The sequence below is a fragment of the Lutjanus erythropterus genome, chromosome 2 (genome assembly GCF_056507025.1).
Source record: "Lutjanus erythropterus isolate fLutEry1 chromosome 2, fLutEry1.hap2, whole genome shotgun sequence".
In the NCBI taxonomy this organism is placed as follows: Eukaryota; Metazoa; Chordata; class Actinopteri; order Lutjaniformes; family Lutjanidae; genus Lutjanus; species Lutjanus erythropterus.
This window is the reverse complement of record NC_139318.1, coordinates 27,929,752-27,946,371: the sequence shown is the minus strand read 5'-3', so window position 1 is coordinate 27,946,371 and position 16,620 is coordinate 27,929,752. Positions and strand designations below refer to the sequence as shown.

Here is a 16,620-nt window from a genome sequence, read left to right as displayed (position 1 = left end):
ACAGAAATGACAGCCAGCACAATACATATAAATACTTAAAGCCTAAAAAAAGAAACCCTATTCATTACATCTCTCAAGCTCACTTTTCATAGCGATGCTCCCCGGACACCAAATACATCATAAAATCTTACAAGTGACTTGCAGTAATATGATGACATTTTTACTGACACCATTCTCACACGAATGAGCTATACAACTGGTTTTCAAACTAGGGTCCAGGGACCAGCAGGGGATGTTGAAGGAGTTGTAGGTGGTTCCCAGCAGAAGGAGGAATAGAATATTTTAACTTAAATCACTTTTCTTGGAAGTTGGAACAACAAGGGAAGAAATAAGTTTGGCCGTTTTGATTGATTGTAATTTATGGTGATTCTCCTTTGATCATTGATGACTATGAAGGTTTATTTTCTTCAAACCTAAAAATAAAAACACTGGGGGGCTTTGCTGTAATGCACCATTAAGCTGGATGCCAACAGCTGTAAAACAAAGAGAGGAAGAAGGGGAAGCATATTTTCCTAAATAAATTGTTATAATACAGGCGTATCATAACTTTTTCTGTGCTTTTTTTGGCACAAAAAAAACCTTTGTTGCGGTTTCATACATGTACTCACGTTCAGTATCTAGCGAACATCAATTCCAAGCTACTTATTATAGTTTATACTAACAGTTACTTGACAATGGCTGGGACAATTATGAAAGTGGATTTATTGTGTTACTCCAAGTGTGAAGCGCAGTCATCATCACCACTGTAACACATGAGAGTCTGATTCATTCTCGACTCTGTCCACTCAGGAGGATCCATTTTTAAAATAGCTAGTATGGCTTATCGACTTCCAGCGTCTACTGGTGGCCAGAGGAAACATATTTAATTGACTCAGTCTGACCAGAAGCAGGAAAAACATGTATCCCCTCTCTGGGGATGAAAAAATGCATGGCTGCAGGGGGAAGCAGGGACGGGAAATCCCCTCATCCCTCGGCTATTCTCACCCAGCACACCAGCTGTGATACCTTTTTTCTTTCTTTCTTTCTTTCTTTCATTATTATTACTATTTTGCACATCAACAAATTCTGACTGATGAGTAATCAGTAGTCATTACTACATTATTACATGAGTTCAAGTGACTCAGTAAGTGTAATAAGTTATTTTTTATTTATTACTCCATAAAAAGTAATGTAGTTACCTCATTTATTACTTTGATCAAAAGTAATGAGTTACATTACTTGTAATATTACTATATTACATTTCTACCTTGTAGGTGGCCAAAGTTGCTGATCTAGTGAACTGTTAGGAGAGTCGACCTTCAAAGAAGTGAAGTGTGGCCTTCAAATTAGATTCCATCGCCACATATTCTCTCTCGAGGAGTCAGACAAACTCAAATTATTCACAATACTTCCACCTGCTTTCCATCATCCTCCATCCTTCGTTTAGCTTTTTGGTAGCAGCTGACATGACCTGTCCTGACCTGCTGCACATACACATCATCATAAGATAACCTACCTCAGTCAAAAAGTGACTCAGACTTCATCTGGAATAAGAAACTGCCCCAGGTTTTACAATAATTCACACACATTTGTGTGTTGTTCAAGACGAATGGCGACCAAACCTTTAAAAACTACCTCATTTTATTAAGACAAACCTCACTCTAGGTGGAGTTTATCAGTTGATTCACAACTGGGTGGGCTTTGGCTTTTTTCCAGCATTGTCTGGTGCCAGAGGGCTTTTCAGTATAGAGGTGAAGATGCAGAATATTTCAGACCAGAGACTTTCTATCTTATCTAGCAAAGTACAAAACTATGGGTTAAAGTGGCTTATTGGAACCAACATTTATCACACAGAGGGTGGATGTTTGGGAATATTTTATTGAGTTTAGATTTTGCATACTATAATCTGTGCAGCACCTTAAACTGTCTCAGGTAATCCCTGGCATTTATCGAACAGGTGTGAATATACTGTAAACTTCTGGCCCATTTGTCTTCTGAAATTTGTTGCCCAGCTCATCGTCCCACGCACGCTTATAGCCTCAGATGAAGGGGTGTTATATAATTACTATTTTGGAAACTGTAATCCATTACTATTAAAAGTAATAATATTACAGTACTGTATAGCCTTCGTTTTGATCTTTGAACTACACACATGTAAAGTTTCGTGACTGCATGTTGCACAGTTGCGATGCTATCACGCTGACATAATCTGCCCACAGACAGACATGTAAACACCTGGCAGCATACTCAAAACTGCTTCTGGGGTGGTTCCCATTACAGTAGGTGTCTCCAGGACCACACACACAGAATCACTAGGTAAAAACAACAGCAGCCACATGCTGTCACGGCTGATAAAAATACTACTGAGGGGACTTCGTAAGATAAAATCTTCTCAAACTGGGGTTTGTCATCTAATGTGCATCACCGAAAAGGTCTGGGAATCCTTGAACTATGCATACTGCCACACATATCAGGCTCATAACATGATAAACACCTCTGATTCAGGTTGCCAAAGGTCTTTCTTGTGACATTTACTTCACCATGACAAGTGGACTTTAACCTTTGTCTTTCAACTTTCTTTAGAATTCACACCACAGACTCACGGAACTTGTTTTGGTGACGTCTGTTATCCAGATGGAGTTGATCAACCTCGATGACTTTGCCAGGGTGGAGCAAAATGTCACACCTACACACAACTGTGCTCCATCATACCACAGTCACTCAGCCATGTTACATTCCCCAAAAGTGAGGTTTTCACTGGAAATTCATTAGTACAGTGTAGTTTCTGTGACAAATCCTACAGTTGTAGCCTGAGAAAAAGCTTAATTCAATTGTACATGGGATATAAAAGTTAGTTTAATTGTGTCCGCTTGTCACTGTATTGGCTTTAAGTTGTGAATAACAGTCCTTTCAGTATCACACCTGGTAATTATAGGTTATTCCTCCACATTGAAACATCTCCACACCCTTTCTCACACAAACACAAAGACTCATATGCTCCTATACAAGGGTGTGGCTAGAAATGTTGGACCCTCTGACAACAGTTCAACAACAGTTCTGACACACTGAATATCTACAACCCGTGTCATGTTCCAGTGCTGCTAAATCATTCAGTCACAAGCACTCAGGAGACTATAAAAGTGACACATTGATCAGACACAAAGGAGGACTCACTGGATTAGAATGACCCCTCTTGGATCCAAACAGTAGATACAGCCGGTTAAATAGAAACAGCCCACCTCCTCAGCCTGTATGGAGAAAGGTCGAGGTATTTCCTCTGAGGATTCAGGATCACCACCTCAGAAGGCCAGTACAGAAAATAAATTTGCAGGTCAGATAAACAAAAATAGACAGATATATTCAGTGTGTCTTTTTATATTTGACCCAATCTTTACTCAAATCAGTTAATGAGAGATTTAACAAGCTGTCAATGTTTCAGGCCATTCATATCCTACAGGGCAGATCCAACTCATTGGAGACATTTTCCAGTTCACGGTGGACGTGAGTGAATTTTCTCCAGAGGATGTTATCATCACATCCTCCAACAACCTGATAGAGGTGCATGCGGAGAAGGTGAGCCACACAGTCAGCCTGGTTTTAAAAATCTGTATTACAGTAAAGACACCTGATGTTTGATTTCTGCATTAGGCCTCAGGCTCAATGTTATTTGACAATAATTATTTTTAATTTTGGCTGATTAATCTTTGCAGCCTGAATAAATGCAGATTAAGACAATGCCACATATATTAATTAACTTAGAGTACTGAACTTATTATAATGGCTTGAATCTGAAAATTGGAAATGCATTGCAGAACATCTCAAAGTTTTAAATCCTATTTTAGGTGACCATGTAAATTTGAGTTAAACAATTAGAATTTAGAAAGAACTGAGGGTGATAGGGCTAAAACAATATGTATACGTAAAATGAAATTATTGCTTGAGTGTAACCTTCCTACAACAATAATTTTCGCCTTCCTTATTTTCTCATGCTCTTCTCTTGCAGTTTGGAGAAGATGGTGCAGTCACAAACACTTTTTCCCACAAATGCAAACTACCATCACATGTGGACCCCATATCTGTGACCATGTCCAATGAGATGGGGGTCCTGACGGTCAGAGCTCAGAGGATACCTGCTTTCTGATGTCTGACGTCTCGTCTCTGCATTTAACATTTCAACGTTGGAGTTTAGGGACATCTGGTGGTGGGAGAAGGAACTAACCAGTACATCATTCATGCAATATTAGAAATGTCCTAATCCAGTGTACTTGAACCCAACAGTGATGTAAAAAAAAAAAAAAAAAAACAAGTGAAAAAGAAAAAAAAGTGTGATATTCTTCTTAACTTGATGTGACATTTAATTTCAAACAATGGCAAATGGCACTTGAAGCTTCATTATTGCACAGACCATTTCACCATGAGGATTCATGTTTAATGTAGAAGTGTACTTGCTTTGTTAAATACAAGCTTTTTGTTTTAATCTGAAACAGCTACTTAGTTAATAGTTTTCAAGAACATTTCATTTTTGATTGTGTTTGCTCATTTCAGTTTAGTTTTTTATTGTTTAAAAACGTTTTAATATTTTCAGAGATAGATTTGGGGTTTTTTTAACACTCATAGGATGGGTGTATTTGCCAGGGGCAAGATTTGAGAAGTTCAAAATAGGTATTACAGCACAAACACAACACACTGAAAGTAACTGAGACAGATTTGTGTAGATCAGTGGTTTTTGCGGTCTGGGGACTGACAGTGGTCCTTGAGTGGATTGTACAGGGACTTCATTACCTTTGAACAAACAAGCAAGCAAGCAAACAAAATATACTCAATATATACAATCCTGTGCATCTATTACCAGGGTCCTTGACATGAAAAAGTTTTGGATCCCCTGATGTAGACAGTCTCAGTCCAATAAACATATGCCACCAATGCCCCACTGTGGTTGTTGTTTTGACAAATCTGACCAGACAAAGACTAAAATTAAAAACTTTCCTGTATATTTGTATTTCATTGTATGTTTGACTTCTAAAGTCACATTTCAGTTGATTAAAATGTTTTTACAACTCATTTTAGTTTTAGTTAACTATAATAACCAAAAACGACTGTTGACTGCCAGATAAACTGCTTATTTTTTGAAGCACCCGAAAGCAACATCAGAAAAGGAAGTGACGTCAGGTTAATCGGTATCTATGACGGTTGTCAAGGTGTTTTAGTTGACGGAAGTTTTTTTTTTTTTTTGCCGACTTTGAGACTTAATAATGCAATTTTCCGGCCACAGTTGTACTCATTAAAGCGCTTTATGGTTAGAAAAGACTGTTTTCAGTATTTCGATACTAACGGTGGCTTTACGAACTGTGTTTTGCCGCTACAGTCGCTTCCACAGTCTGCTAAACAGTGAGATGCTAACGTTAGCTGAGTAGCATCTCTAAGCTAACGACACCAACATGGCACACGTCCCTCCTCCAGGATCACTCATTGTAGCTGACTGGCATCGATGTAAAGACAGCAAAGAATATTTCAGCAAAATCCTACACAAGAAGAGACGCAAACACTTTGGTATGACAAATAAACTTTACAATTTTGGTGGATTTATAACTGTTTCCCTGTTTAAAAGCGCCACATCGTTCATGTGTATATGAACAATATAAAGTAACCAGGCTTTTCATTATATAGCAAAGGATTTCAGTAAATTGGCTAGCAGTAAACTTTTGTAACTCAAGAAACTTTCACATGCTGCCACTTTACAGACTTAATCGTAGGGGAAGGTATTTATTGATAGAGATATCGATACTAATACTGCTTATCAGTGCTCTTATTGACATTACTCGTCACAATTTGGTGCAAATAAATAAAGACATGTAAAAAGATAAACTTTTTTTTCCCTGAAATAAGTGAAATTGTTTCCTGAGTTATTGCATTTAGCTACATTTTCATTAAATGTAGTGAAGTGAGCCTACACTCATGCTTGTTATGCCATATCAACTGTTCATGTAATGTTGCATAAATATCAATCACTGTTTCGATACTGACCAGTGAGGATCCGGTTCTCGATACTTCTCCCTAAATATCTAGGGATGTTTATTCTCATTTCACAGTTCAAATTATGATGTAATGAGAGTTTCAGTGGGAAACAGTAACAATAAGTGGCTTGGAGATAATAAATATAAATTTCCTATTATAAATCTGCACTGTTACTGCCAAAAAAGGTGTCCATGAAGTGAAGCTCCCAGGTTGTTATCTGTTGAGCAAAGACACATTAAATATTTTAAAGACATGATCTTATTGTAATAATATTGTCATTATGGGTAGGGAGAGTGGGTAGCATTTGCACACACTAAATTGACACACTAATGAGGCTATTCATATATTGAATGCACTTATGTTCAAGGGTGAGCAAAGAGGAAATGTAACAATATAAAATAATCCATGTTACAAGTCAGACTTAAAGTGTTTCGGTGTACTTTTTTACTGGACAATCATTGTAAAATCAAGATGACATAACAAAACAACATCAATGAAACACCACAGTGGAAAGAAACAATGGTGAACAGCCAAATGACCCAAGATTGTGGTATTTGGGTGTTAACTGGTTTTTTAAATAATTTGCAGTGACCTCTGATGAGTCAGTTTTTCAACACTGGATATTAATGTGCAAAAGTGGGAGACTGGACTTCTAAGGGTGACATACACTTAACATATTTAATAAAAAAAACAATATAGATTTGAAATAATTGAGGATTTTTGTATAATTACATGGGAGCTACTTCCATGCTGTCATGTAGAAAACAAACATAATAGGGCTGCATGAGCACAATTTGGTTTAAAAAAAAAATCATATTGCAATTATTTTGACAGACATTGCAATTTTGGTATGATTCACAGTTAGTGTGAATAATAATTTTTGCATCACAATTTTCATTTTTAGTGGACAATTGTGCAGACTTATACCATAGTCCATATCAGAATTTTAAGACCTATTGACTTTGTGGTCTTTGACCAAACACTATTTTGACTTTGAAAGTAAAGCTTACTGATTCATTAATTTCTGATTATTAAAGTTCTAGACATTAGTCTGTGAGACAACAACATAACTGTAGGTCCATTCATGAAGCAGAGTATGATGAAGTGTGACAGTACATAACACCAAACAGAACACAAAAGTAAATATTTTGATGGTAAAATTTGTTTCATTGGTCAGGCCTGTTGGAGTCTCCAGTGATGCCCCCGCATGTAGCTGTGGACACGGTCCACTACAAGATCTTCATTTCTGGAAAGAGTGGAGTCGGGAAAACTGCTCTTGCTGCACGTCTTGCAGGCCGGAATATTCCCAACATGCACTATGAAACCACAGGTAAATGCTTGCTCTGTGCAATGTAATTTATACGATAAAAAAAAATTCATTTTAAAGGTTGATCAGTTTACACAAATAATTTTCTTGTTGGAAGGTATTGAGACGACAGTACTGTATTGGCCAGTGAAGCTGCGAGAAAGTGGCAGAGTGCTTTTCTTCCGTCTGCAGCTGTGGGATTGCGGAGAGAACGCCTTGCGGAGATTTGACCATTTGCTCCCAGTATGTCAAAAGTATTTTCATGCATTGTATTGAGTTCTGAACTTATATGAAACAGAAAAAGGATAATAGTCAAATCATTCTCGATCAGCCTCACACCAGATGTTTTGTCAAACCACTGTTCCTTGTCTTCCAGTCCTGTAAAGAGCAGGTGGATGCTGTCCTTTTCCTGTTCTCCTTTACTGACAGGACTTCCTTTGATGATCTGTCTAATCAAATCACCAGATGGACTGAGACATCTGTGGGTCGTGTTGTGAAACTGGTGGTTGGCACCAAGTATCCTTTTGTGTTCTTGAAACTTGCACTGATTTTACAGAACAGTTTGTCTAAGGCTTACTTCGTAGTCAACATACTCAGTTATTTTAAGAAAGTAATCTGTTCTCTTATGTCAGATCAAAAGTAAGAAAAGTATGCAGCCAAAACCTGCTTATCACTTATTTTTTTTTTTAGCTCTATCAATTCAGAGATGGACATTTGTCCTTAATGTTTCCTTCAGATTTGATCTTTTCATGCACTGTGATGTGGCAGAGAGAGACGTTAGGGATTTCCAGGAGACGTGGAGTTTACCGGTGCTACGTATGGGTGGGGAGGTCAGCGACGGGCTGGGAGACGTAGCCCCCCTTCTAAACTGCCTTGCAGAGAACCTGTGGCATCAGGACTGTGTTGCAGCCACAGCAGCCAGCCAACGTTCACAGCAGGACACAGAGACTCTACTGTGATACTGAACATGATTTTTATAAGCCCGTTCAAGTGAACTGGACTTCCAATGTCACCCCTGTGTGCCTTTTAGAGACTGCTCTTAGCAGCGGATCTGGGAGAGCTTGAGATCCATGATGAGATGGAGGAAGCTGTTGGGGTAAATGGACCATTTTATCAAAGCTATAATTACTGCTGTCAGGATGGATTTTTATTCTCAAATGTCTTAAATTCTCTCATCTTGTTTGAGCAGGGTGCCGTACAGTATCAAACTGATATGAGAAAAATATTTTGTCTTGGACTCTGAGTGTCTTAAAGATTGTGAGGTACAAAGCATTCTGTATTTATTAAAGGGCTTTTGCTGGATGAAACGAACAGTGTGTGCTGTGGATCATCATGTCAATTAGATCTTAAGTTTTAATATCTAAAAAGAAAAAGATGAGTGGTTGAGTAAAAGTTTGGATTTTTGTCTTCATGCTATCAAGTGCCTGAGCATTTTATGTTGATTAACAACTTAAAAAAAGTAATTTCTTCTGAAGACTAACACTTTATTCAAAATTTGCTTAAAATGACATAACAGACACTCAAAACTTCAATCAAAAACCTCAAAAGAAGCTTTAGATGTTTAAAAAAAAAAAAAGAAAAAAAAAAAAAAAAAAAGACATTCAGGGACCCTTCCAGTCAGCTTCAGTCCTCCTTTTTTTCCTTTGTATTATTAGTAACGCCGTTTGGGACAACTTTTTATACTGTTCCTGTTGAAATTTTCTAAAACAACATTGTTGTCTTAAAAGGAATTGTGTTATATATTTTGTCAGTATTTCACAGTGAGAAGATCGGGGCCCGTTCCTTTAAGTTGTCTTGGTAACCTCTTTATTCAGTTTTGTTGCATTAGGCTGATCTTATAACATCAGAAAAACATCTATAAATCAGAGAAAGGCACATTGCTTAAAATAGGTCAGTATTTTAATACAAGTTGAAAAATATATTCCCAAAAATGTAAAAATACCCTTTATTCCCCTGTGTGTGTACTAATTGTGACAAATTCAGTGCATGTTTGAATACTTCATGTTGTGTCGCATATGTGAATTTTATCAAACATTATTAAGTGCAATAAAGTTAAGAAACTTTTAAAGTTTTAATTATCAAACTATATAGTTGTAATGTGCAAGTTAAAATGACCCAAGTTTAATGCATAAAATCAAAACAGCAGAATCATGTTTCCATCACTGCTTAGATGACAGCGCCTTCATCCACGCCTCTTTATCTGACCTGCAAAACAAAAACCAACACAGGAATCACAGATGGAGGATGTGCTGTTAAAGGAGAATTATTACTCCTTAAAAACTTCTATACGCTTGTGTTCACTTGTACCTTGTGTGTGTAACAAATATCATGGCAGTTGGGTGCCCGTTTTGACTTTGAGAGAGATGTAACAGGAAGGATTCTGGGGGGAGACCTAGGACGTCCGTCTTCAGATGCTGAAGGTGCACATGTGTGGGGAACTCTGCATGATCCACAACTGTGAACCTCTGATCCCTGAAATGATGCAGACAGAGATTCACTTTGCTGATTTGGTCATGATTTTGTCTGGTTTTCATTTTCCCATCACTGTAAGTGAAATATCTTTAGCTGGTCTGACAGCAGAAGTAAGCACTTTATTTTTTTGAGTACTTGACAATACTGCATGGCTTTTAATGTGTCAAAGAAATGAGTGGATGTGAAGTACTTTTTCGAGGAGATGATCAGGAGGTTGTTGAAGAGGTGGAGGTAGACGCTGATGAAGGACACTCTTGAGTTGTAAGCAGCCTCCACACTCAGCCGTTTCACAGGACCCTGGTGGACCAGAAAACGCCCACTTACGACCAGAGGAACTGCCTGGACGGAGGAAGAAGCAGTCAGTAAGAATTTGTTTATTACCATCTGCAGGTTATGTAACAGAATCAAGTCTGTTATAAAGGCTGTTAGAAATCATACAGTGAGAAACAAAGAAAGCTGTCACCTTGACTTTGCCAAAATCCAGCAGCATTTCCAGGCAGACCAGCTCCTCGATTTGTTTCATTTTTCTGACCCCTTTGTCACACTCAGTCACTATCTGGACAGAGCAGAGAGTGATACCAGTGTTCAACTTTTAGACTTTTCATGCATTTTAAATGACAATTATTATTTGCTCAGCTTTGTTAAAGGACCAGTCTGTTGGATTTAGTGGCATCTAGTGGTGAGCTTGCAGATTGCAAACACCTCCTCTCAGTCTCCCCTTCCAAGCATTTCGGACAGGGGTGTCAAAGTATATTCTGAAAACATCCAATTAATAAACCATCCATTTACAAGGCATACAATGAACAGCCCGAGCTGTTTGAGAAAAATAACTTCATCAAGAAGAAATAGGAATTGGTCCGGTTGTCTTGGAAAACTGGACACTGTTGAAATTTCTCCTTTTTGACATCTGGGATCCGCAGAAGTGGCTTTTGCACAGGCAGAGATGCAAATATCTTTTTCTCGCAAGGTCCTCCAAGGTAGACTTTACAACATCATATAAAGCTGTCAAAAACAATGCTCAGAGTTTGATTTTAAAGCTATAAAGTCATGTCCAATAACAAGTAATCGTACAAGATCTATGATGGTGTATGCCGTATAGGGCCTGCTATGAGACTCCCAGTGGACAAATCCGGGATAGCAGTGTATTGAATTGAAAAATTATAATAAAGACTTATCTGCAAATTTCACATTTTGCAAAGTCAGCCAGTGGGCTGGGTTGCACTCTTTGGCAGGCTGGTTCTGGCCCGGGGGCCGTATATTTGACAGGGGAACCTACAGTGGCCACAAAACCCAGGCAAATCATGAAAGGCTGCATTTAAAGTGGTTTGGTTTATTTGTTCCGGTCTGCAGAAACAGAGGTGGAGCAGCTCATTTGGCTCATTTTAAGGTAACAAAAGGAGGATTATACACTAATAAAAACATACTCTGCTATATTCTGCCAACAAAGTCTTGTAAATCTCACACATTGGCCCTTTAAGCATAAACTATGGAACCACAATACTCTTCCTTCCAGTAACTGGCTAATTCCCGTGTTCAGTTCTGTCTCAGCATGAATGTACAGATGAGAAACTCTTACCTCATGAATGGCTTCTATTGCTTTTTTGAGATTTAAAATCGAGTCAGAATCTGGTTCAGTCAGTTTCAGGGTGCTCTGAAATGAAAGAAAACCCGACAGGAACTTTAGCTAACTTCTGAAAAACATGTAATACCAGATTAAAAATATACATGTGGCTGGATATGATGAAATCCCCACCTCTAGGATGAGTTTAATACGCGTAATTCTCTGAAAAGGAAGGACTAGGAAAGACTTGAGGCTCTGTCTTTGACACACTGGGTCGCTCTCCAGCTTTTTTACTGAAGACAGGAAGTCTCGGTTCTGTTGCCTTGAAAAAGAAGAGATGGGACTGAATAAATCTAGTGAAAAGTGAAAAGGATGCATCAAGTACAGAACAGAGACTCACAGCAGCTGGTTGACAAGAGCCTCTTGGTACATCATGTTAGTCACATACGGCACATAGAGGCTGTGAAACTCCGGGCAGTGCTGGAGCACAATGTCTCCAATCTGAGACATTAACACACACTCTCCCAGTCGAATCTCCAGATCCACGAGAAACCTTGAAGAGACACAGCACCGGCTTAGCATCAGCACCAATACAACCAGTTAAAAAAACAAAACAAGAGGTGCTGTATGTCTCACTTCTCACTGGCTGCCATCACGTGACGAATGTTGGAAAACAGAATGTGATGCTCCATTTGAGACAGGGTCTGTTTCAGCGGCTTTGAAGCATAGAAATGATTGACAGCGACTCCAAGGCTCCGCAGGTAAGAAGCTTCAGAGCCGATCAACTCAAACATCGACTTCAGAGGAACAAAATAAGGGAGAGGATCCAGTTAAATTTCTCACCGTCACACTGAACCGTCAAACTGCTACGAGCAACGCTGAAGAAAGATTTGTTGCTCACTCAACTTCTTTCTCCAGAGCTGTTTGTGGCAGCTTTAATGAGCATTATAAACAGATAAGGGGTGAGGTTTGTGATTATGCATTTCTAATTCTCATGACTGAATTAATCTCAGCCCACTCACAAGTATTGCCTGTGTATTTAAAACCTGACATAACTCATTCCTATCTCAATCTCCAATATTTTCCTAAAAACTATTAAAAATGGACCATGGAAATGAATCCACAGCTGAAAATAGTCCAACTTAAGTACCATTATCTCCTGTTTGAGTAACATTTCTTAGAAACTGCTCTGGCTGGCTGTTTATGACATTAATGAGCCTCTTAAAAAGTCTTAAAAGTTTGGAAACCACTGCCAGGTTACATGCAAACATGCTCCATGTAAGCACACTGAACCAGTATCTTCAGACTTACGGCATGTTAAATGCTGTATATTAAACATTAGCATGGTTATCCAGCAGTAACATACATGTCAACATGCTGAAATGACTACAGCAATCATTTTGTTACACTTCTGTCTTGTTCATCACATCATTTGATTGTGATTTTAAAGTCACTTGGTTCCACATTAGATAAGACTGCTCAAATTCAGCATGTTGATCATCATGTCTGAGGTGTTAAGCATGAAATATAAAGCTCTTCACACCTCCTGAAGGCGAATCTCTGTGACTGTCAAGCTGCTGAGCAGGCCAGATGCCTTCACCTCATCCAGATCTTGCCAAAGGGTAGATGGTGTCACCCTGATTGGGTGAGGCAGGGGTGGGGTTGATGGAGTCCCCTCAGGTGGGTTTGACTGAGGGGGCGTTACCTCAGAATGCCAGACAGCTTCAAGACGTGACTGCAAACCCCGCAGGTACTGGGGTATTATCAGCTCAGACACAGAACTGTTGTTCAGTCTGTGCAGATCCTCTTTCACGTCCTGCAGGCAGTAGTCCTGATAGAGAGGGACTGCAGAGCAGAGGAAGAAATGAAGACAAGTACTTTACACTGCTATAAATAATACACTATACAATGACTGAGAACAGCCCAAGGAGAGAGGTTAACTTACAAAAATTAAGGTACTTTGACTGGAATGATACAGTCAGCATTTCCTCCTCAGCTGGATCTTCTTCCCTGGGTTTTTAAAAAGGCACAGCCAAAAATCAAAAATACACATTTTCCTTTTACCTGTAGTGCCATTTCTAATAATAATAATAATAATAATAATAATAATAATAATAATAATAATAATCTTTATTTATAGAGCACTTTTTAAAATTCACATTACAAAGTGCTTCACAAAAGCAACAAAATAAAACGGACTGGATCAAGAGTCATACAACAGCTACTACAGATAAAATAAAATGGTACAGCGCAAAATAGGAAGGTAAAAACATTTTAAGAGAGAAAAACAGTGCACAACAGTTCAAATTTAGATAAAATCAGGAAGGGCTCTTTGATAAAAGTATGTTTTAAGAAGAGATTTAAAGGAGATCACTAAGGATTTAGCAACTGGTCTACCATTTTAAATAAAACTCTAGGATTGCATTGATGAGTAGAAATAAGATCAGAAAAATAACATGTTCTTGCATCCTTGACCATTTTGTTAAAATGTAAGAGTAACTCCTTCATAATATTGTAATGAACACGGAGATTAGATTTTTTCCAACTCAGCTTTTCTACCATCCATCTAGATTGTTCTGGTGCAAGTTTCCCAGTTTTGCAGATGTCGTCTTTCGAGATTTCTGTCTTTTCTCCAATATAATGGAACTAGATGACACCATGGCTTGTGGTGATTAAAGCACACACACAAAAAAACAGCAACTGTATCAACATGCAGAAGTAATAATACATTTGTGTGCTCTTTAGATGGTCCTGTTTTCTGTGCTGGGAAGTCGTTATCCTGACTACAGTGTGTTCATAAGCTTTTAAATTAGATATGGAAAAAAACATGGGTGCTACTGAGGGCAGGGCAGTGTATGTAATATGCTGAATCTGTATGTACCTGACTATTTAAATCAAGGTTAATGGTAATAAATAACTTTTCTAACTAATCCGGCTCACTCTATGGGGATAGCAACTAACGGTTACAACCTAATGCCATATTAAAAATTACATGTAAAGAAAGAATTGCTTTCATCTGCCATGTTTCAGCATATAGGGGTCTAATGGACAAAAACTCAGCAAGTTAAAGTTTTCTCTGACTTTTCAGCTTCATGTGAATTTTTCTGATTATTCTGACACCACCTGTATGCAGGATAAGTATGCATCTACTCACTGACTAGAGGCTCCTGCTCGGACGTAAAACATTAATGCCGTCGTCCTTGGCAAAACAGAAACCTCTCCTCCAAAAGTAGATGCATGCTTCTTTCTGCACCGTGATACAGTTGGTGGTTCTAGTTTGGTAGAAAGAAAATAGTTCCTATGTGGAACTACTCATGACAAGGACTGTGGATTATCTGAGTTTTTCATTTCAATTGTTTTTGGTGCTTTGAGCACCATAAGCTGAGAACCATCTAGGTCCATTTATTTAACAGAAGGCAGATGTCTCTACAACTGATAACTCTAGACAGATAAAAAGCACCACAGGTAAGAGGAAAAACATTTTTTTTATTATTATTTTGGTCTGAACTGTCTCTTTAAGCAGGCAGATTTAAAAGTTTTGACATTATAAAGTCAGTATAAAGTTTTACACCCTCTCTTACCCTTCTGTACCTGTGTCCTGATCATCTGATGGAGACAAACTTGTATTTTCTTCACGTGTGGGTGCTGAGAACAGCTTGGGCACTGGTAACTGCTTTTTTTCCAAATTCAGTGTGCCCATCAAGGCCACCGACCTGAGAGCTGAGGATATGTCTATGGGAGGACTGAAAAAAGGACAAAGATATTTCATCATCATAATCCTACATACATACATACTTAAGTTTCCTAGCTGCACCATGTGGTCCTTACCTGCAGTCATCCTCCTGTTTCAGGGAGTCACTGCTCTCATCGAGGCCTCCAGAGTCCTGCACACCGTCGGCTTCCAGAGAAAACTCAGAAAGCTGTTCTCTGATTTTCAAGCTTTGTATTTGTGATATCAAATTATTCACTGGATGACTACCTCCAAACCAGTGGTGTAGATTAGACATAACACTACTGCTGTTCTCATCTCTGTGGTCAAACTGAGCCATGTCACGTCAGTTAGGAGTTTTTCTCTCACACCAGGCTGCAGAGTGAGGTGAGCTTTAAGCAGCAATCACAAAAACTGGAACCAGGTGTGGCTCCTTTTCAAGCCTCTGACAGACTCGAACTGTGTCCCACTTCCAAACTACAAACTAATTTAAGTTTTAACAATGGTTTGCTGGTTTTCATTTTCTTCTATAAACATTATATTTTGGGATCTTAGCCTAGTGATCAAAAAAAGTCACATCAAACCTTATTTGTATAACCCATTATCATAAATTACCATTTGCCTCAGGGGGCTTTACAATCTCTGCAGTATGCAACAGCCCCTTTTCAAAACAAGCAATTTGTCAATGTCACATTCAGCTCAGAGAAATTCAGATTTTTCATGATTTGCGGACTTTTATACACCCATTGATTAATCAAGAAAATAACTGGCAAATTAATGGATCATGAAAACAATAAGTTAGTTGCTGCCTAAATTATTGACAGGTTTTGAGCAGAAGTGTATCCACGTTAGAAAAGTGACAAAACACATTCAAAAAAGTCAGTATGCTCACTTAAAAGGTAAAATAATTTGGATTTGTCAGTTGGGTCAAATAATGATTTCTTGGGGTTGGTAAATTGTCCTGAGCACAAACATGCATTTTTTTTTTCCTGACAATGCATTGCATGAACAAAATGGAGGAGCTTCTTGCAGTTGTGAAAACTAAACTTTGGATGGTGTTTTTTAAACACTGTGAATACCTCAAAAAACAAATCTTTGAAAAACTTGTGGCTTTAAACTGTTACAGTTTGACATGCATTGGTGCATATATTGCAGCATTTAATGTTTTTTTGACAGAGCAATGACAGTTTATACAGGGTTTCCCACTGTGTAGGATTTAGTGGCATCTAGTCAGTTCAAGTGAGAGCCTACAGTGGTTGCAAAAAAACATATCTAGAGCCGGTGCTGGGTTGTGTTCTGGGCTACTATTATAGAAGAATGGCGGTTCAACATGGCAGACTATGTAGACATAAACAGCTCAATATAAGGAGATGAAAACACAATAATTCTTATTTTCAGGTAATTATACATGACTGAAAACATATTTATAAACACTGGACCTTTAATTATTAAAATGCAGCTCTAATCACACTGCATTTATTCATCACAGGTAGTAAAAAATAAATTCACACAGTGTACAAATACTAGTTCCATTTTATTTGCAATTTAAAATTTCATACAAGATAAAAGTAGATAATT

The 16,620-nt window shown here is 38.2% G+C and overlaps 4 protein-coding genes across 4 annotated transcripts in view; 3 read left to right on the top strand and 1 right to left on the bottom strand.

Moving 5' to 3' along the window:
• The window catches only part of LOC146331815 (ADP-ribosylation factor-like protein 8B-A), a 189,064-nt gene that overhangs the window by 116,201 nt on the left and 56,243 nt on the right, over positions 1-16,620 (top strand). The window lies entirely within an intron of this gene.
• On the top strand, positions 3,149-4,274 carry LOC146331821 (heat shock protein beta-7-like). Its single transcript, XM_084745275.1, has 3 exons — positions 3,149-3,310; positions 3,419-3,552; positions 3,983-4,274. Exons 1-3 carry the CDS (start codon positions 3,232-3,234, stop codon positions 4,118-4,120), a joined length of 351 nt encoding a protein of 116 aa, XP_084601401.1. The 5' UTR covers positions 3,149-3,231; the 3' UTR covers positions 4,121-4,274.
• Positions 4,999-8,607, top strand: cplane2 (ciliogenesis and planar polarity effector 2). Its single transcript, XM_084745264.1, has 5 exons — positions 4,999-5,529; positions 7,172-7,324; positions 7,419-7,543; positions 7,677-7,816; positions 8,037-8,607. The coding sequence occupies exons 1-5, from the start codon at positions 5,418-5,420 to the stop codon at positions 8,257-8,259; spliced, it is 753 nt and encodes a 250-aa protein (XP_084601390.1). The 5' UTR covers positions 4,999-5,417; the 3' UTR covers positions 8,260-8,607.
• Positions 9,396-15,422, bottom strand: LOC146331819 (rho guanine nucleotide exchange factor 19). Its single transcript, XM_084745254.1, has 12 exons — positions 15,162-15,422; positions 14,915-15,076; positions 13,279-13,343; positions 12,877-13,178; positions 11,970-12,130; positions 11,734-11,886; positions 11,526-11,655; positions 11,349-11,423; positions 10,236-10,328; positions 9,963-10,111; positions 9,608-9,772; positions 9,396-9,505 (listed from the first exon to the last, which is right to left on the bottom strand). The coding sequence occupies exons 1-12, from the start codon at positions 15,380-15,382 to the stop codon at positions 9,460-9,462; spliced, it is 1,722 nt and encodes a 573-aa protein (XP_084601380.1). The 5' UTR covers positions 15,383-15,422; the 3' UTR covers positions 9,396-9,459.